This window comes from Aedes albopictus, chromosome 1 (genome assembly GCF_035046485.1).
Source record: "Aedes albopictus strain Foshan chromosome 1, AalbF5, whole genome shotgun sequence".
Classification (NCBI taxonomy): domain Eukaryota; kingdom Metazoa; phylum Arthropoda; class Insecta; order Diptera; family Culicidae; genus Aedes; species Aedes albopictus.
Genome location: NC_085136.1, coordinates 256,946,684 through 256,967,526, shown reverse-complemented (window position 1 = coordinate 256,967,526; position 20,843 = coordinate 256,946,684). Strand labels below are relative to the sequence as shown.

General features: G+C 47.3%; 2 protein-coding genes across 6 annotated transcripts in view; one reads left to right on the top strand and one right to left on the bottom strand.

Moving 5' to 3' along the window:
- Nucleotides 1–18,374, bottom strand: part of LOC109400475 (uncharacterized) — a 41,911-nt gene extending 23,537 nt beyond the window's left edge. The window contains exons 1-4 of the mRNA XM_062846646.1: nucleotides 18,216–18,374; nucleotides 17,777–18,148; nucleotides 17,170–17,718; nucleotides 16,881–17,102 (exon numbers count right to left, since the gene is read on the bottom strand). Of these exons, the coding sequence (XP_062702630.1) occupies nucleotides 16,881–17,102; nucleotides 17,170–17,718; nucleotides 17,777–18,148; nucleotides 18,216–18,225 (1,153 nt within the window). The 5' untranslated portion in view covers nucleotides 18,226–18,374. The remainder of the gene's footprint in view (nucleotides 1–16,880; nucleotides 17,103–17,169; nucleotides 17,719–17,776; nucleotides 18,149–18,215) is intronic.
- A 205-nt stretch (nucleotides 18,375–18,579) lies between these two features.
- Nucleotides 18,580–20,843, top strand: part of LOC109408301 (yemanuclein) — an 80,508-nt gene continuing 78,244 nt past the window's right edge. For 3 of the 5 annotated variants that reach the window (XM_029860464.2, XM_062846647.1, XM_062846648.1), the window contains exon 1: nucleotides 18,581–19,253. In XM_029860464.2, coding sequence (XP_029716324.2) covers nucleotides 18,978–19,253 — 276 coding nt within the window. In that variant the 5' untranslated portion in view covers nucleotides 18,581–18,977. Of the gene's footprint in view, nucleotides 19,254–20,843 lie in introns of all 5 variants that reach the window. The other 2 variants (XM_029860462.2, XM_019681570.3) reach the window with 2 other exon arrangements.

The following is a 20,843-nucleotide window of genomic DNA, read 5'->3' as shown; positions in this document are numbered from 1 at the left end:
TCTCCGCCTGTAAGAAAAATCATTTCGGTGTTTTCGGCGCAGTATTCCTTGGCCAATCGCGCACTTATTGTAGAAGACACCATAACGATTAAACATACCAGCGGAGGTATATTAGCGATTTTGCACCTTTTTCGCTCTCTATTTTCTTGCAACGGGTAATAAGTGTAAGAAGGGTTCTGTTCACCATAGGTGGATTAAATCGGGTTTTTTATTTCGTCATTAGGGTGGCCAATTTTTAGATAGGGTGGTCCTAAAAATCAAAGTTTTAAAAAACTTAAAATTTTCAAAAAAAAAATCATAACTTTTGTACCAGTCAATCGGATGTCGCCACAGCATACGTGCAGAATCTCGATGGAATCCTGGAAGAACATCTGAAAGTATACCAGGAAGAATTCCTGGATAAATTATGGGAGGAATACCAAGAGAAATTTCTGAAGAGATCTCATGAGGAAATCGTAGATAAATTTCTGGAGGAAGCCTTGGAGGAATTCTTGGAGTAATCCCTGAAGGAATTTCTGGAGGAAACCCTGAAGCGATTCCTGGGAAAATCTCTAGAGAGAATCCTGGAGGAATGCCTGGAAGAATTCCTAGAGGTATTCCTGTGGAAAACCTCTGAATTCCTGGAGGAATTATTGGATATGACCCAGCAGGAACTCCTGGAGAAATTTCTTGGATGACTTCTTGGGGTAATCCCTGGAAGAATTCCTGGATGAAATATTGGAGAAATCGCCAGAGGAATTCTGGGAGGAATTGCTGAAGAAATTTCGGAAAAAATCATATAAGAAATTCTAGGAGGATTTCCTGGAAGAACCCTTGTAGGAATTTTTGGAAGAATCTCTGGGAATATCCCTGGTGAAATTCGTGGAAATATCCCTCTAGGAATCATTGAAGTAATTCCTGGAGGAATCTCTGGAGGAATTCCGGGAGGAATGTCTGGAGTAATTCCTGAAAGTATTCCTGGAGAATTTTCTGGAAGAATTGCTCACATAATTTCTGAAGGATGTCCAGGAGCAGTTCCTAGAGAAATTCCTGAATAAATTCCAGGATATTTCCTGGAGGAATTTTTGGAGAAGTTTCTGGATAAAATTCTGGAGGAATGCCTGGAGGAATTCCTAGTGGTATTCCTGTGGGAATTGCTGGAGGAAACTCTAGAGGAATTCTGGAAAGAATTACTGGATGAATTTCTAGAGGAAGCTCCATAGGAATTCTGGGAAATTTCTATTTTCGTTATTTTTCTATTTCTGAAAAAAAAAAACATTGAGAAATTCTTGAAGAAATCCTCAAAGGAATTTGTGGAGAAATCCCTGAAAAAATCCTGAAGGTATTTTTGGAGAATTTCCTGGAAGAATTTCTGAAGAAATCCCTAGAGGATTTCCTGGAGGAATCCTTGGAGGAACTTCTGGAGGATTTCCTGGAAGAATCCCTAGGAAAATTCGTGGAGAAATCTCAGGAGGTATCCTTGTAGCAATTCCTGATGGAATCTCAGGAGAAACTCCTGGAGGAATCCCTAGAGGAATTGCCGATATAATTTCTGAAGTATGACCAGGAGCAGTTGCTGGATCAATTCCTAGAGAAATTGCTGGAGATGCTGAAGTTTTTAGGTGGCCTAAATTTTGTTCTACGTGGTTTATAAACAGTCCCTTTGGGAATTGCTAGAGGAATTCTTGTAGAAATACCATGAGTAATCCTGGAAGCAATTCCATGAGGTATTTCTTGGGAAATCTCAAGAAAGCTTTCCTAACAAATTCCTGTAAGAATTTCTGTAGGAAAAAATATGAAGGAATCCATGTCTGCAATCATTTTCGGACGAATTAATTAATTATTAATTATGGAATCTTTGGACGGAGTCCCAAAAAAATGTTTTGTACAATGTTTTAGCTTTGAATTTAATTTAAAGGTTCCAGGAAGATTTCCCTGCTGAAATACTTTGAATTATTCGAGATTGAATTATTGGAGCAATTTCTAGTGAAATTCTTAAGGAATATATGGAGAAATCCCTGAAGAAATCTCTAAAGGAACCCTTGCAGAAATACATAAAAAAATCTGCTGACATTTCTTTGAGAATACCTGGAGAAATTCCTGGAGGAATCCTCAAAAAAAAGCACTGGAACAATCACTGGAGGAAAAGATATCCCAGGAGATTCCCGGATGAATGTTTGGTGAAACCTATAGAGGAATTCTTGAAAAATACCCTGGAGCAATCAATGATGGAATCACTGAAGGAAGCTATAGAAAAATTCTCGGACGAATACGTCGATGCATCGTTGCAGAAGCTTATGTAGAAAAATATGAAGGAATCGTGGGAGGAATTCTTGAAGCTTTTCTTGGAAAAAAAAAACCCTGAAACAATCACTATCGGAACCATGCAAGATGCCCATGGAAGCATTCACGAAGGAGAAACTCCCTTGAGGAATTTCTTAAGGAACTCCTGGAAAAGTTCCTGAATAAATGCCTCAAGGAATTTCAGAAGGTTTCCTTGAAAGAATTTGAGAAGAAATCCCAGGTATTTTCCTCTTTGCATGACGTTTGTTTGAAATGAGTACCAGTGAAAATTCGTGTAGCAGTAGCACATAACTGCATTGTATAGCAGCATATGGTCAAGCATATGGTTCAACAAAGTCCTTCTTTTTCCCTACGGGAACCATATCTGTAAAATTTGGCATGCTGTTTTTGTATTCCATGAATAAACATTACAAAATAAGCCATTCAACCCAGCCTTTTTGGCAAAATTCTATTATCCACTATTATTTATTATCCACTTTGATCTCTACTCCCTAAGGTGGCCCACACTTATATGAAAAACAAAAATTTCGAAAAATGCCAAGTCTTACCTCCTCAATCAGTTGTTTCGGACTCCCAGAAGCTACGTTCAAAATTTGAGCAAAATCGGTTGAGCCTAAGGGGGCGCTCAAATCTCTTGAAGTTTGTATGGGAAAACTTGGTCAAATGTATGCAGAAATTTTAAGTTTTCGAATTTTGCCGCTAGGTGACGCTGTAAGCGTTCAATAATCAAACCCTTTGGTATTATTGTAGGTGACTATATGCCAAACAACTTTGTCGAAGACCGCAAAGTGATCCAACGTCCGTGAAAAAAGTTATACCCTAGGTAAAGTGAGGATAAACTTTATTGTTGTTTTTCCAATACATGTAAAGGAATAATATCAATAATGAAATCTCAATACTTTGCCTCACTTTGCCTAGGGTATAATTTTTTTCACAGCCGTCGGATCACTTCGCGGTCTTCGACAAAGTTGTTTGGCATATAGTCACCTACAATAACACCAAAGGGTTTGATTATTGAACGCTTACAGCGTCACCTAGCGGCAAAATTCGAAAACTTAAAATTTCTGCATACATTTGACCAAGTTTTCCCATACAAACTTCAAGCGATTTGAGCGCCCCCTTAGGCTCAACCGATTTTGCTCAAATTTTGAACGTAGCTTCTGGGAGTCCGAAACAACTAATTTAGGAGGTAAGACTTGACATTTTTCGAAATTTTTGTTTTTCATATAAGTGTGGGCCACCCTACTACTCCCTTAAACTATGAGTAGAAAAAGACCGATATAGCCACAAAATCATCAAGTTAGAATTAGAATACGGTCGATGAATCAGAATGTGTTTCAAAATTCTATGATAAGGTTAAAGTGATTCTCTTGGAGAAATACTTGGCGAAATTTCCTGTGGTTCTCGATTAAAAACGGTTTCATTATTGTGGATAAAAACCTTTAGAATAGAATACCTTGTTAGAATAGTTTAAAAAAAAAATCTGGCAGCCAGGGGGGGGGGTGTGGGCAATTTTGACAATTAGTGTGTTTTAATCCCTAGGTAATCGAAATATGTACATCAAGATCGAATAATTCGTAACACCTTTCCTACAGACGGTTCGCTTTTTGCAAATATTTTCTCTATGATAATGCTTCTACCTAACAAAATTCATAGATATTTCTTTGAAAATTTGCGATGATTTATTGTATTTTAGCAAATGCGCTTTTCTCGAAACAATGTACATATGTGCAGATGCATAAGTGCTCTCTTTTTGCAATATTTTACACATAAACTTATTGTAACTCGAACTTTAGCAGTGATTTTAGCTATAATTTCCTTTCCTCAGACCAAAATATTCTAGAAACATAATCGCTTCTCAATAGCAAATAATCCCAAAGTTGTGATGAGGTAGCATCTAGGTCGCAATCAATTTTCCTAGCACCAGCTGATATAAACAATTTGTTTGCTGCAGTTTTGCATAGTATCTAGACTTTGTAAGAAGGTTTGAGACTGTTTAAAGTTAGTTTCATGTGGGTGGCCATCTTGCACGTTATCGTTACGTTATCTATGTATTTTTTTATAGATTATAATAAACTAGCTGTCCCCGGCAAACTTTGTCTTGCCTACTGCGTTTTTTGACGTTTCAAGTCCCTAGCCAAACCCAAGTCCCCGTTCAAAATGTATAAAAATCCGATTTTCAAAAACTCTCCAATGTTTTTTGCCTCATAGACCTTCCTTGCGTGAAAACTAACAGAACAAAACTTAGACGACCCAAATCGGACCATCCGTTCACAAGTTATGCGCGGTCCCACGTATGCCACTGCATATTTATATATATAAGAAGATAGATGGAAAATTGATTAATTTGTAGATCCTAAACCTAAATAGTACGGAGTCGATAATCACATGCATTTGTCGTTCATTGAGTCAAAATTTGTAAGTCATGCTAATTTGAATTGGATTCTATTATACTACTGTTAACTTATCAACTAAATGTGTTAATCCTAGATAAAAGTCGTGCGAATTCAAGCAAAACAGAATTAAGAAGTGTTTCGGAGTAAAATAGGAAGGACACGAAATGTAAGTTCAAAATTGTGTACATTTGAGCATTACCTAACCTTCAACAAATATACTTACAGCTTGTAGCTGCATTCGCTGCTGAAAAAACGTGGCCACTTAATACCTATCCGAAACACCTGGAATTAGAGGACTTCGGGGAAGATGTGCATCTCCCTTCTGTTGCTGAGGAACACGCTGTGGTTGATGGAGTCAAGGAACGTAAAAATTGCTAAAAGATAATTTTACTCCTGGATCCCGTGAACTATGTACACGTTTAACCCTTTATAAGGCAGTGGCAACTATATTGCCACCTACTGTTTGTATTTTTTTTTCCGTTTTACATATAACAATTTATTTCGAACTTTTTTTTTGGTTTACGCAATCTTGGGATTACTAACAACGCCTGGTATTTTATTGGCACTAAACATTTGTAGTCTCAAAAATGGCTAAATTTGACCGCGTGAAGAAAATTACCTCAAACTTATTGAAAAATTTTAGAATTGGTAAATATTTAAAGAAATAATCAAATTATGTGTTGACATGAGCTGAACTACACAGTTTATATTATAGGTTAAGTCCAAATCTACTCTACAATTTCCGTCCCGGCTTTTTGTCAAAGTCAAAAGAAGAAAAGTACCCTAAACGGGCGAACTGTCCTTTTCAGGACCACCGAAAATAATTCCTCAAGAGTTGTGAATCGGATGATTTCATTCCATCGATCTGAAAAAGTGAAGGGCAACCGAAAAGTGAAATATTGAATGCTTGGTGGCGAAATCAATCACTAATCGTTCATCCCGGAATTTAGCAACGCGAAACATGCGGGTGGGTCATTCAAACGAAATAAACTGCAAAGCCACCCGAATGGGAGGAGCTTTACCTGCTATTCTACGGGCATAAAAGCTGCTCCCTCTGTTCTTTCGTCATTTTCGTTGGATCAGTCAAAGGGAGTGGATGTCTTCTCCGCAGCTGCGCACCAATCCTGCGACGACTCTCGGCTATCTAGCTGATAGAACCAGGAATCTCATCCACGACAGTAAGCGATGGATTCCAGCATTTAGTGCGGATATTTTTTAATTGTCTTGCCGAAATCTCCTGTTATTTAAACGATATATTTCAGGACCAGCGAGAGTTATTCCTCCAGAGTTATGATTCGGATAAATGAAGACGACATACTGAAAACATAGCAAGAGTATTGCTAGAACCCTTTTTCGATAACTTTCGCGGATACCGTAGACACAGCTGCTGCTTCTACATTCTCTGAGCAGCTCGAATTCAGATTCGGATCAGGACTGCAGCAGATCAGGCCTATAGAAACAGCAGCTGAACCTACTTTTGCTCTTGCCCATGCTGTGGTATGACGAAGACGGAAGCTTGCAAATTTCTGACATTTCCCTTTCATAGCACACCTGATCGAACAAAAGCACCACGCTAACGCGGCACGAGCAAAGACTGGGTATGCTGCGCAATACAGATCCCATTGCGATCCACTAGCTGCCCATGTCACCACGACGTCAAGATCATCATAGGACATTTGAACGCTCAGGTAGGCCAGGAGGAGGAATTCAGACCGACGATTGATAAGTTCAGCGCCCACCAGCAGACGAACGAAAACGGCCTACGACTCATTGATTTCGCCAAAAACATGACCATACGGAGCACCTTTTTCCAAAACACAGCGTCCCTTATCGTTATAGCTGGAGATCACCACAGCAGACAGAATCGCAAATTGTTGAAAACGGAAGCAATCGTGCACTCCATGTAGCAACCCCGCTACGCCCCTGACAACCGTAACATGGAGTAAAGCGATACATAGCAACTAGGGTTGTTACAAAATTTTCTCATTCCTAATCGAACCACCAATTAGTTTAGACGTGTTCATTAATAAACGTTACTTCCTGTTCAACCCCGCCTTGTTCTTCGTCTCCAAACCTCAGCGACATCAACAGGTTATGGGTGACCAACGTAAGGAAGCTGCGGTGCACGGAATTCAACAGTTTGCCGGAAGAGGCTACGACGTCTGGCAGTTCCGTGTCCAAACCTATTTGGAGTCGGCGAACGTATGGGACGCTATCGTAAAGGATGCACCGGCCGTAGCTGCTGAAGCGGCCAAGTTCCACGAAATGGATAGGAAGGCCAAAGCGATATTGGTGGGCTTCGTAGCGGACGAGTACCTAGGCTGCATTCGGGACAAAGGCACGGCGAAGGCAATGTGGAAAAGTCTCGAGGACACTTTCGCGAAGAAGTCAGCAGGTAGGCAGACCCTCATTAGGAAGCAAATAGCAAGATTGCACCTCAAGGACGGCGCCTCGGTGCGGGCGCATTTGCTGCAGTTCGAAGATTTAACCCGTCAGTTGCGAATGGCCGGATCGAAGCTTGAAGAGAGCGATGTTTGCTCGTCTCTGGCGCTAACACTTCCGGAGTCATACGATGCACTGGTGACGGCGCTCGAAAATCTACCGGAGAACGAACTCACCTACGAAGTTATGAAAACCCGTCTGATCGATGAAGAATCCAATCGGAACGAGCGAAGCTACACCGTAGGGGACAAACCGGCGGCGTTCGTTGGAGAAAACCAGAAGAACGGTAACCGATTCAACGGGAAGTGCCACGCCTGCGGAAAAAGGGGACATATGAAGAAAGATTGCAAGAAAGCGAAACGGAACGCGAACGAGGCAAGTTCTTCAAGACCGGTCGTATTCATGGCGGATCGGAATGGTTCGAAGCGAGACAGCGTCGGGAAGATCGTGTTCAAGTTGGACTCTGGATCGAGTGACCATCTCGTAAACTCGAAATCGTTTTTCGCATCACTGAAGCCAGCTCCCCAGACGGTTATCATCTACGTCGCTAAGGATGGACAATTTCTAGAAGCCCGGCAGGTTGGGGTCATTGCAGGATCAAGTAATCTTGGAGTCCCGTTGCAAGTCAAGGACGTCTTGTACGTACCAAGCCTCCGGGACAATCTGATGTCAGTTAAGAAGTTAGCGAAGGCAGGTATTGAAGTCGTGTTCAACAGCAAGTTGGCAACGTTGAAGCTCAATGAAAACCCTATTACGACGGCCTATCTACGAGGAAATCTGTACGAGCTAGAAATTGAAGTCCCGGAGAAAGCAGCTAACTTGTGCAGTTCGGACGTAACAAATCTGTGGCACCGGCGACTAGGTCACTTGTGTGAAAACGGAATGAAGACGATGGTACGAGAGGATTTGGCCAAGGGACTGAACTTCAAACCCGAGAAGCTCAAATTTTGTGACGCCTGTGTTCAAGGTAAGATGTGTCGAGAACTATTTGACGGAACGCGAGATCGAGCAACGAGACCCCTCGGGAGAATCCATTCGGATGTCTGTGGACCGATAGAGCCTGCGTCTTGGGATGGCTGTCGCTATTTTGTCAGCTTCATCGACGATTATTCGCACTTTTCGATGGTGTTCCTACTGAAGAAAAAGTCGCAAGTTTTTGAAAAATTTCAAGAATACGAGGCGATGGTGACGGCCATGTTCGGGAAATCGATATCGAAGTTGACCGTCGATCAGGGACGTGAATACTGCTCCGGGAACCAGATGAAGTTTTATAAGGCAAAAGGTATCCAAATAGAGGCGACAGTGGCGTACTCCCCCCAGCAAAACGGGGTGGCGGAGCGGTTCAACCGAACCCTGGTGGAGAAAGTCCGGACCATGCTCATCGACTCGAAGATGCCCAAAGCAATGTGGGGAGAAGCTGTTCTGACAGGTACGTTTTTACTAAATAGAAGTCCTACAGCTGCTCTCCCGAAGAACCTCACCCCGGCGGAAAGATGGACAGATCGGAAGCCAAACCTGGAGAAGTTGAAAGTCTTCGGCTGTAAAACATTCGCTTGGATCCCGAACCAGCTACGCAAGAAGCTAGATGCAAAGAGTCGTGAGCTGGTGATGATCGGATATGCCGAAAATGGATATCGCTTATGGGATAGAAATGCTCGGAAAGTCGTCATCGCGCGGGATGTGAAATTTGATGAAACAAGTTACCCGTATGCATCGGACCACGGCGAATCAGAAGAAATTCCTTTGATGATCTTGACATCGTCCGATCAAGAGGGGGAAGGCGAAAACAATCCCGTCGCCGTTGAAGAGAACGAACATCCTGGTCCTGTCCTGGAGAATGACGCCGAAATGAGTCTACCCGAAGCAGAAGACAGCGAATCCGATGATGAACTACCCACCGCGCTCCCTTCGCACCAAGAACGGGACAGAAATTCAGATGAATCGTCCACGAGGCGCAGCGAACGGGAGCGCAAGTTTCCGGGTAAGTTACTGGATTATTTAACTGGTTTTGAAGCAACTGCTGTTGGCTCTTCACCTTTCCCAGATGTACCGCAAAAATTCTCTGGTATTCCGAAGTACGATGATCGTGATCGTTGGATGAATGCTGTAAACGACGAGCTGAAATCGATGGAGTCCAATCACGTGTGGCAACTGGTTTCACGGCCCGAAGGTGTCAAGCCCTTGAAATCCAAATGGGTCTTCCGGTTGAAGGAGAACGAGAATGGTCAAGCGGTGCCGCACAAAGCGAGGCTAGTCGTGAAAGGTTTCCTGCAACGTCCAGGCGTCGATTACGAAGAAACGTTCGCTCCTGTGGCTCGTTTGGCAACAGTTCGTGTGGTACTGGCGGTGGCTGTACGGTATGGTTTTCACGTACATCAAATGGATGTGAAGACGGCCTTTCTCCATGGAAACCTGAAGGAGGAGCTATACATGGAGGTACCGGATGGAGTCAAATCAGCACCAGGGACCGTTTGCAAGCTGTTGAAGTCAATTTACGGACTCAAGCAATCTCCACGGTGCTGGAATGAAAAATTCAACGCGGTGTTGCTGAAACTCGGATTTTCAAGGTCGAGAAGAGATTATTGCCTGTATACTTCCACCAACAAGGATGATGAAGTCTACTTGGTGTTGTATGTGGATGATCTGCTCATCGTTGGAAGAAACATCCGAACCATTGAAAAGCTGAAGCAACAACTATCTCGTGAGTTTGAAATGGCGGACTGCGGCGAGGCGAGATTCTTCCTGGGCATGAAGATGGACTACGACCGCAGAAGAGGGATTTTGAAGCTGTCTCAGGAGAACAACACTCAGAAGATTCTAAATAAATTCAAAATGACGGACTGCAACGCGACGAAAACGCCTATGGAAAAGGGACTGCAGTTGAACCGATCCGGACATAGAACTCAAGAGCCTTACAGAGAGCTGCTAGGAAGCTTGATGTACCAGATGCTTTGTGTTCGACCTGACCTCTGCTTCCCGGTGAGCTACCTAGGCCGTTACCAGCAGGACCCGGTGGACCATCATTGGCAGGCCCTGAAGCGCGTTGTGAGGTACCTGAAAGGCACTACCAAGTTTGGATTGCTGTACAAGCGTAATGAGTCCTCGTCACCACTAACCGGATTTGTGGATGCAGATTGGGCGTCCGATCAAGAGGACCGAAAGTCTGTAACAGGCTTTGTCTTCAAGGTGTTTGGATCAACCGTATCGTGGGCAAGCAGAAAACAGGTGACTGTATCTACTTCGTCGAGTGAAGCGGAATACGTGGCCCTCAGCGCCGCTGTCAGTGAAGCGATTTGGTTGGGCGGACTCCTGGAAGATCTAAACTGCAACTCGAAGGGAGTATGGGATGTGGCCGTAGGTCGGACCGAATGCAATAAAACAACTTGATTGCTAGACGGTCAAATAACAACTAAATTTTATTCAAAAATTCAAATCTACAAACTAAAGTCATGGCATGCTGAGGTTTTCAGTCGCACCTTCAACACTCCTCCTCGACGGAAGAACACCAGCTGCCACGCGGAACCTCGTCAGCTTCTGGTTGGTCAATGGCTTCGTTAGCATGTCGGCAACCATGCTGTCGGTTGGACAGTATTGCACCGAGATCTTGCCCTCCTGGTACATCTGGCGAACGAAATGGTACTTCGTGTCGATGTGCTTCGATCGGTTGTTTACCTTACCGGATTCCAGCTGCTTCATGCACGATTGGTTGTCCTCATGAATACGAATAGGCTTCGCTACGTTCACGTCGAAATCGCTCAGCAACCGGTTGATCCACTGCACCTCTTGGCAGCACTCGGCGAGCGCTACAAATTCAGCTTCGGTGCTGCTCAACGCAACACATGTTTGCTTTCGGGATGCCCAGTGGATTGGTCCACCACCGAACTTCACCAGGAATCCAGAATTCGACTTCCGGGTTTTCGCATCACCGGCCCAGTCGGCGTCGACGTAGACCTCCATGCTCGCTTGTCCTGGCCCCAGTACAAGCTCGTGATCCTGGGTGAGCTTGAGGTACCGGAGGATTCGTTTCGCCTCCATCCAATCCGCCTGTGACGGGTTGCTCACTGATCGGCCAAGGATCGATACGCTGACCGCGATGTCCGGTCGGGTGTTCACTGCCACATACAACAAACCACCAATCAAGCTTGAGTACTGGTGATTGTTTGGTAGCTTCTCACTCTCCTCCTTTTGTTGCAGGTGGCCAGGGTCCAAAGGAATCTTCGACGACTTCGCTTCGGTCAACCCAAAACGCTCCAACAACGTCTGGATGTAGATCCGTTGATTGAGGGAAAACTGCTCCTCGCTGCGTCGGACTTGGATGCCCAGGAAATGGCTAATATCCCCCAACGATTTTACCGTAAAGCTGCGGTTTAGAGCTGTCATCAGTTCGGCGTACTCTTCTTCGGTGTGGCAAGCGATGACCATATCGTCCACATACACGACCAGATACGTACACTGGTTGCCTCGTCGTCGAACGTACAAGCACGGATCGTTGGCTGACTGCGTGAAGCCTAGCTGCTTCAGGACGCCATCAAATTTCCGGTTCCACACGTGTCCCGCTTGCTTGAGACCGTACAGACTCTTCTGCAGCAAACATACGGAGCTCTTGTCACCCACCTCGTAGCCGGGCGGTTGCCGCATGTAGACCGTCTCATCCAGGTCGCCGTTGAGGTAGGCCGTCTTGACGTCTGCATGTTTCACCAGCATGTTCTTCGCACTGGCAACTGTGAGCAACGCCCTGAACGTTACCTGTCGCACTACCGGGGCGAACACCTCGTCGAAGTCCGTCCCGAATTTCTGGGAGAATCCTTGCGCAACCAGTCTGGCCTTGTACTGCGCAACGTTGCAATTCTCGTCGACCTTGCGCTTGAAAATCCACTTGCTGCCTACGGGTTTGCGATCAGCGGGCAGATTCGCCAGCTTCCAGGTACCGTGCATCTTCAGTGACTTGATTTCATCATCCATTGCAGCACGCCACTGCGCCGCCTCTGGACCGTTGACTGCTTCAGCGAAACTTCTCGGTTCCGCCACAAGCTTGCGCGCCATGCCGGTGGTCTCCCGGAATCGAACTGGTTTCTGTCCCATCGTGCTTCTAGTAGAACGCCGGAGTGGCATCTCTTCTTCTTCATTCCCGTTGCCATGGCAATCATCGTCGTCGAGCACATCTTCACACGGTGAGTCGTAAGATGAGGAATCGGACTCGTACTCCTCCTGAACCGAGGCATCATCATCGTCGGATTCGTCTTCCATAGCTGGTCGTGAAAGCACTGACTCGTACTCCACCATCGTCGCTGACGGTGACCGGTGCGTCGAACCCTCGTTTTCGACTTCGTCCTCCATTTCCACGAAACGTACATCACGACTGATGACTACCTTCTTCGTCGCTTTGTCGATGAAGCGGAACGCCTTGTGGCAGTCCGAGTAGCCGACGAACGTCAACTTTTGCGCCTTCGGTGCCAACTTGCTTCGCTTCTCTTGAGGAATGTGAACGAACGCAGTGCATCCAAAAATGTGCAATCGTCCGTAATCCGGTTTCTTCCCAAACCAGAGCTCGAAGGGTGTCCTCTTGACGGACCTCGATGGTAGCATATTCTGCAAATGCACGGCCGTGTTGACCACTTCCGCCCAGAACTCGTAGCCCATTTTCGCGTCGATCAGCATGCATCGAGCCATCTCGACGATCGAACGGTTTTTCCTCTCCGCGACACCGTTTTGCTCCGGTGCGTAGCCAGCCGTGTACTGGGGAGCGATCCTTGGAGCGATCCCATTGACACGATAGAATCGTCCCAAACGCTTCGATTTGTATTCGCCTCCCTGGTCGGAACGAATAACAGTCGGACATCTTCCAAATCGATTTTTAACCATACTCACGTAATCCTCTATTACATCCGCAGCTTCCGACTTCTTCTTGAGGAAATACACGACGGTGTACCGGCTGTGGTCGTCAATCATCGTGAGGAAATACCGCGAACCACCAGGCGACACGGTGTTCATCGGCCCACAGATGTCCGTGTGGATAATGTCCAGCACCTTCGCAGATTGTCGGTCCTCCTTCCTCGGAAATGGCAGCCGAGAAATCTTACCTTCGACGCAGCACTCGCACGTTTGGAACACGCTACATTTTTGGATGTTCACGCCGGTAGCCAAACCGTCATGCGCCGCTCGATGTATTGCATCAGGATCACGGTGGCCTAATTTGCGATGCCAGTGGTGGATGCAATTTTTACTGTGGAGGGACGCAACCATACCGCACTCCTTAGCCGTCTTCAACTGGTAGAGCCCGCCGATTTTCTTCGCTACTGCAGCGACAACACCGTTGCGTTGGATGACACACCCCCGGTGACCAGAAAATATTACCTCGGCTCCTTTGGCTACCAGTCTTCCGACCGATATCAGGTTCGACTCCAAATCCGAGACGTAGAACACTTCGGAAAGAATAATTTCTTGTGGCTTACCTTCTTCATCCTGGCAGAATAGGCGCCCCGAACCGACACCTCTCACCAACGTCTCGTTTCCATCGGCCAGCGTGATGGAAATCCCCGTGCTTGGCTTCATCTCGTCGAAAAACGCACGGTCACAGCACATGTGCGATGTTGCTCCAGAGTCGACGATCCACACGTTCGATGCTCTCTCGGTCGCAGCAACCATGAATGCGAATGGCGTTGCCATGCCAACCGTCGCCTTCGGTTTCGATTTTTTCGTCGTCACGTGGCTCTGGCTAGTACCGCCATTTGTGGGTTCTCGTCCAGCTCTTGACGCTGGGCATTCGCGCTTGAAATGTCCGGGCTTGTGGCAATTGTGGCAGACAATGGGCTTTTTGTCCCCACCAGCACGCAGAATCGACTCACCTCGGTGGCTTTTTTCGGCTCGCTTCTGCGCTTCATCCAGCAGCTTTCGCTTCACCAGCTCCATGGTGAGCTCGTCGTCGGAACGGCTTTCCAACGCTGTCGTCAGGATGTCGAACGAATCCGGCATGCTCTTCAGCACCATCGCCACCTTCAAACTGGGCTCCAGCTCCTGTCCGGCGTTTGCGAGGCTAGCGAACAGCTCCTCCATGCGGAACAGATGGCCCTCCATGTCCCCGTCGTCGGCGTACTCAGCTTTGCAAAGCTTTTTCAGGTACGACACGCGGGTGCACATCGTCGTCTTCTGGTGGTGTTTCCGCAGCTCTTCCCAGGTCTCGTTGGCGGTCTTGCAGTTCCGGATTAGCGGGTGTTGGCTGTCGTCGACCAGCAAAACGATGGTGGCCCGTGCTTTGGCGTCTCCGTCCTTCCACGCGTCCGTCAGAGGTTCTGGGGCGGCCTCCGTCACGTGTTTCCAAAGATTTTCGCGCACCAACAGCATCTCCACCTTGAATTGCCAGCATTCGTAGCCGCCGCTCTTTAGCTTCTCCAGGCCAAACTTGCTTCCGTCCATATCGGGATCGTGAAAAAATCTTGAGGAAACTATGAAACTTTAATTCTTCTGTAATTTTCTCCTAAATGGCCCATAACCTATGGGATGTGGCCGTAGGTCGGACCGAATGCAATAAAACAACTTGATTGCTAGACGGTCAAATAACAACTAAATTTTATTCAAAAATTCAAATCTACAAACTAAAGTCATGGCATGCTGAGGTTTTCAGTCGCACCTTCAACAGGGAGAACCAATCCCAATATTTGAGGACAACCGTGGATGTATCGGACTTGTAAAGAACGTGGAATCAAAACGGATCAAGCATATTGACATCAAGCATCATTTCCTGAGATACCACGTTGCGGCTGGGACCGTAAAGATCGAGCCAATTGGAACCATAGACCAAGAAGCTGATTTATTCACGAAGTCACTGGACAATGTACGATTCCAAGATTTGAGATCAAGACTTGGAGTAACCGATTGAGAGGGGGTGTTGAAAACGGAAGCAATCGTGCACTCCAACGTAGCAACGCTACGCCCCTGACAACCGTAACATGGAGTAAAGCGATACATAGCAACTAGGGTTGTTACAAAATTTTCTCATTCCTAATCGAACCACCAATTAATTTAGACGTGTTCATTAATAAACGTTAGTTCCTGTTCAACCCCGCCTTCAAACCTCTGCGACATCAACACAAATCGACCACGTTCTGATTGACGGACGGCACTTCTCCTACATTATTGACGTCAGGACCTATCGTGGCACCAACATTGACTCCGACCACTACCTAGTGATGGTCAAACTGCGTTCAAAACTCTCCGTCATCAACAATGTACGGTACCGGCGACCGCCACGGTACAACCTAGAGCGACTGAAGCAACCGGATGTCGCCTTAGCATACGCGCAGAATCTCGAGGCCGCGTTGCCAGACGAGGGCGAGCTCGATGAGGCCCTCTAGAGGACTGCTGGAGTACAGTGAAAGCCGCCATCACCGACGCAGCCGAGAGCATCATCGGGCACGTGGAACGGAATCGACAGAACGAGTGGTTCGACGAAGAGTGCAGAACGGTTTTGGAGGAGAAGAACGCAGCGAGGGCGGTAATGCTGCAGCAAGGGACTCGACAGAACGTGGAACGTTACAAACAGAAGCGGAAATAGCAGACCCGCCTCTTTCGGGAGAAAAAGCGCTGCCTGGAAGAAGCGGAGTGTGAAGAAATGGAACTGCTGTGCCGTTCCCAAGAAATACGGAAGTTCTATCAGAAGCTCAATGTATCCCGCAACGGCTTCGTGCCGCGAGCCGAAATATGCAGGGATAAAGATGGAGGCCTCTTGACGGACGGACGTGAGGTGATCGAAAGGTGGATGCAGCACTTCGATCAGCACCTGAACGGCGTGGAGAACGTAGGCACGGGAGCCCACGGCAACAGAGGAAACGACGACGCCAGTGCAGCGGAGGACGGAAATGAACCAACTCCCACGCTGAGGGAAGTTTAGGATGCCATCCACCAGCTCAAAACCAACAAAGCAGCTGGTAAGGATGGTATCGCAGCTGAACTCATCAAGATGGGCCCAGAAAAGTTGGCCACCTGTCTGGACCGGTTGGTAGTCAGGATCTGGGAAACCGGACAGCTACCGGAGGAGTGGAAGGAAGGGGTAATGCGCCCCATTCACAAGAAAGGCGACCATTTGGAATGTGAGTACTTCAGGACGATCACTATTTTGAATGCTGCCTACAAAGTGCTATCCCAGATCATCTTCCGTCGTCTTTCACCTAAAACGAATGAGTTCGTGGGAAGTTATCAAGCCGGCTTCATCGACGGCTGGTCGACAACGGACCAGATCTTTACCGTACGGCAAATCCTCCAGAAATGCCGTGAATACCAGGTCCCAACGCATCATCGACTTCAAAGCGGCATACGACAGTATCAACCGCGCAGAGCTATGGAGAATCATGGACGAAAACGGCTTTCCTGGGAAGCTGACTAGACTGATTAAAGCAACAATGGACGGTGTGCAAAACTGCGTAGCGTAAGGGTTTGCTGGTGAACTATCCAGTTCATTCGAATCTCGCCGGGGACTGCGAAAAGGTGATGAACTCTCATGCCTACTCTTCAACATCGCTCTGGAAGGTGTGATGCGACGAGCCGGGCTCAACAGCCGGGGTAAGATCTTCACATAATCCCGCCACCTTACGGTGAACCCAGCATCCACAAAGTGGCCAAAACCTATAAAGATGTTACCCGCAAGGTAAGAACGCATAATGGTGAATGAAAGGCCTTAAAAGCCAAAGCTAAGGACTTAAAGTTTGCATAAGACGCAAAACGAATACCCGGAACTCTGTTTACGGCTTTCGTGAATGTACTCACCCGGATCCCGCAGCTGGATTTTCTTCGAGACCGGTAAAGATTCCTGCGTTAAGGGGCTAATCTTCAGCTCCCGTCGGTACAACATGAATTGGTGGAAGCTGCGTGCCAGAGAAACCGCCGAAGGGCTATCGAAGCAGATGATCCATCGGTTCTCGATTTGCTCGAGGAAGCTGATTGAACCACACTTCCGGAACAGCATACACACGTCGTAATCTTTGAAATCTGGGATTGGAAAGAATTGAAGTGATGAGTTTAGCTTGGTCGAGATGATTGCGGTGGGGCAACCTACAGGGACGAACGTTATCAACCGTGATCGAGTTCTTGCAAATGGCATACTTGGCTAAATGGGCCGGCGTCATCCGGGCTTTCCCGGGGGCCATGTACACTTTGAGTTTCTTGTCGCTGATGATCGCACCGTTAAAACGACTAATCACCGCATCCCGATCGTTCGCCTTGTCCATGCAGAGAGCCAAAGTGACCGTCTGGTCCCCGGTGGGAGCCACCTTGAAATGCCTGACCGGCGCAATCGAGTCGAAGTTGCTCTTATACCGGGCCAGATCTTCGAACGGTAGCTCCGGATAGTTCTCCACGATGATGAACGGCTTGCGGTACTTGATGTCCTTCGTGTTCTCTATGACCTGGGCGTGATCGATGCGATCGTCCGCCGCAATCCGACACAACGTGTACGGGTCCCCGTTTAGAATCATTTCCAGACCAAGCGCTTGGGACGCTGCGGAAGCAGACGCAAACTGGACGTATGCGGCAAAGCCAGTCTTTACCACGTAGCGAATGTCGCCGCAGGTCAAGAAGTGGTCGAATATGTCCTCTTCGGCAACATCTGGGGAGAACGGGAAATCATTAATGAACATTTTAGGAACCACCCGACCAAAACTCACCCTGCGCCAAATCATCGATCCGGATGGCAGCCGCATAGTCCAGCTCGATCCGGTCCAACGCATGCCACACCCGGAGGCGCTTGCCGTAGAACTTGCGATTGTTCATCTGCTCGATGACTTTGTCCGCTTCGGCCTTGCACCGGTAAGCTACCCGGCAGTGGTACAGGTGATTGTGCGTCCGCCAAAAGGTCATATCCCGGATGAAACCGTACTGCCGAAACAGACGGTAATAGTTCTCGAACTTTACTTTGCCCGTGTTCCCGATGTAGACCTCGAACTGATCGGCCACCAGCAGCAAGTCCTGCACGTATTCCGATTCGTACTCGTCCGGCTCCGACGCGTAGTCCAGCGAGATATCCTCCTCGGTAATGTCTAGAAATAGGACACCGATTATGCATGAATCTATTACTTGAAACGGTTCACCAGCTAGTGTACTTACGCCGCGACATGATTGAGAAGGGGATTCAGCAGCAACTTTTAACTTTTGAGAGGTTTTTCCGATGAAAAACACCACTTTTCCAAATGGCGCTGGATAAAGAACGCCGACGATGATGTTTTTCAGACTGTTTTCTTCTTGATGTCACAACTCGGCACAGTTCGTGATTTTTCAGTGTCGGGTAACGATTTGACAGCCAACCCAACACGCTTAAGGTCAGCTTACCCAAATTGGGTAAATTTTACCCATATTGTTTGCAGATTGTTTCACGCCCTTTTACAAAATCCCCTCCTCCCAACATGACAGCGCTGCTGTCAGCTGTCAAACTGGCGGGAGCTCGCTTGCGTTTTATGCTCCCCCTCGGTTTTTTTTTTATGCTTCTGCCGAGAACAACCGAAGAGACCGCAGCCATCAAAGCCAGAGCCTCGCCGCGTACGTCAAAACGTCGTCGTCGAAAAACCAGTGTAAATTTTTCTGATTCCAAAAAATCTGGTCATTTTTCTGCGATTTTGCCGTCGTTTTTGTGCAATGCCTGAAGTGCGCGTGTGATCGATTGTGGAAAACGTTCGATTGTTACGTCCGCGAAGTTGCAAATCGCCGCAATCCGCGGCCCCATTCCGTGTGTCGGGACGGTGGGAAAAAGTGAGAGTGAAAACGCGAGAATCGACTACGCGAATGTCGTCGATTCCTTCGTCCACTTTTGGCTGCTGCTGAAAAGTGATCAGAACACAGCAGAACAAGCAATAACCAATAAGCTGAAGAATAATGTCGGAAATCAAACGTGTGACACTGACGACGATCAGTGATGTGGTGAAAAAGAGTCCCTTCGGCGGTGCGTTGGATCAAAACACGGCGGCGGACAGCTTCGGTGGTGCCTTTGGGGGGCTGGGCGGCGGCGGAGCGGGAAGTGGTTCCGGTTCCGGGAAGAATGCCGCCGGGAGCAAACCGCGGAAAACCGTCCGGCTGGCGCTGGAGCTGTTCGAGCCGACGGCGCAAAGCTTCCCGGAGTTCAACTTTTCCAAACTGATGCACGAGGAGCAGGTGAGTGTGTGTTTGTGTGTGTATGTGTCGGAACGGGGTGTCCGAAGAAGGGCGGGGATGCTGGGCGCGCTCGAAAGGTACGCCGAGGGGTTCGCGAGAGGTATTTGTTATTATTTTGAAGATACTAAAGTTGTGTTATTTAATGATTTTGATAATGTTTAAATTACTATGTATTCAAACGATTTTTACACAACTTGCTTCCCTGGCCGTAATCGCAGAGGTTGACGGTATTAAATTTAAGATGTTGCATTTTAATTTTTGTACCTATAATGCAGATTTAAGTGAAACATCACTTGTAGAACACGTGCGCTTTCAACGGTTTTTTTTGTGAACCGGTTGCTAGCAGATGAAGTATGGCTGATTACAGGTCCTGGCTGATTTATCAGAAATAAATGCTCAACAAACAGAGTGGGACTCTGGCCGGGGCCGGGTTTATCACCACGCGTCGATGTCGAACGCCGCGGCTCAACATCGAGCAGCTGCGTAACGTAGAAGTGGCTCAAGACTACGCGCAGCAGTTAGCAGTGGCCCTACCAACGGTAGAGCAGCTTGGCGCAGCTACACTTGAAGATGGCTGGAGGGACATCCGATCCGCCATAGGTAGTACCTCGGCTACAGCACTAGGCTTCGCGACTCCGAATCACAAAAACGACTGGTACGACGGCGAATGTGAACAGTTGAAAAACGAGAAGAATGCAGCATGGGCGAGAATGCTGCAACACCGTACGAGAGCGAATGAGGCACGTTACAAACAGGCGCGGAACAGGTAGAACTCAGTCTTCCGGATGAAGAAGCGCCAGCAGGAAGAACGAGATCGCGAAGCGATGAAAGAGCTGTACCGCGCTAAGGACACACGAAAGTTCTACGAGAAGCTGAACCGCTCGCGCAGAGGCTTTGTGCCACAAGCCGACATGTGCCGATATAATCACGGGAATATTCTCACGAGTGAGCGTCAGGTGGTCGAGAGGTGGCGGCAGCATTACGATGAGCACCTCAATGGCGACGTTGCAAGTACCGAAGGTGGCGTGGTAACAGATCTAGGATTACGTGCACAGGACGAAAGATTTCCAGCCCCTGACCTCCAAGAGATTGAGGAAGAGATTAGCCGGTTAAAAAACAACAAAGCCGCTGGAGCAGATCAACTACCAAGCGAGCTTCTAAAATACGGTGGAGAAGCACTGGTGAGAGCACTACTACACTGGGTCATTACCAAGATTTGGGAGGAGGAAGTATTACCGGAGGAATGGATGGAAAGTATCGTGTGACCCATCTACAAAAAGGGCGACAATTTGGATTGCGGGAACTACCGCGCGATCACACTACTGACTCAGCGCTGCCTATACAAGATACTCTCTCAAATTTTATGCCGCCGTCTATCACCGATTGCAAGAGAGTTCGTGGGCGCTACAACGGCCATGGACCAGATGTTCGCCATCCGCCAGGTGTTGCAGAAATGCCGCGAATACAACGTGCCCGCACATCACTTGTTCATCGATTTCAAATCGGCGTATGATACAATCGATCGAGAACAGCTATGGCAGATTATGCACGAATACGGATTCCCGGATAAACTGATACGGTTGATCAAGG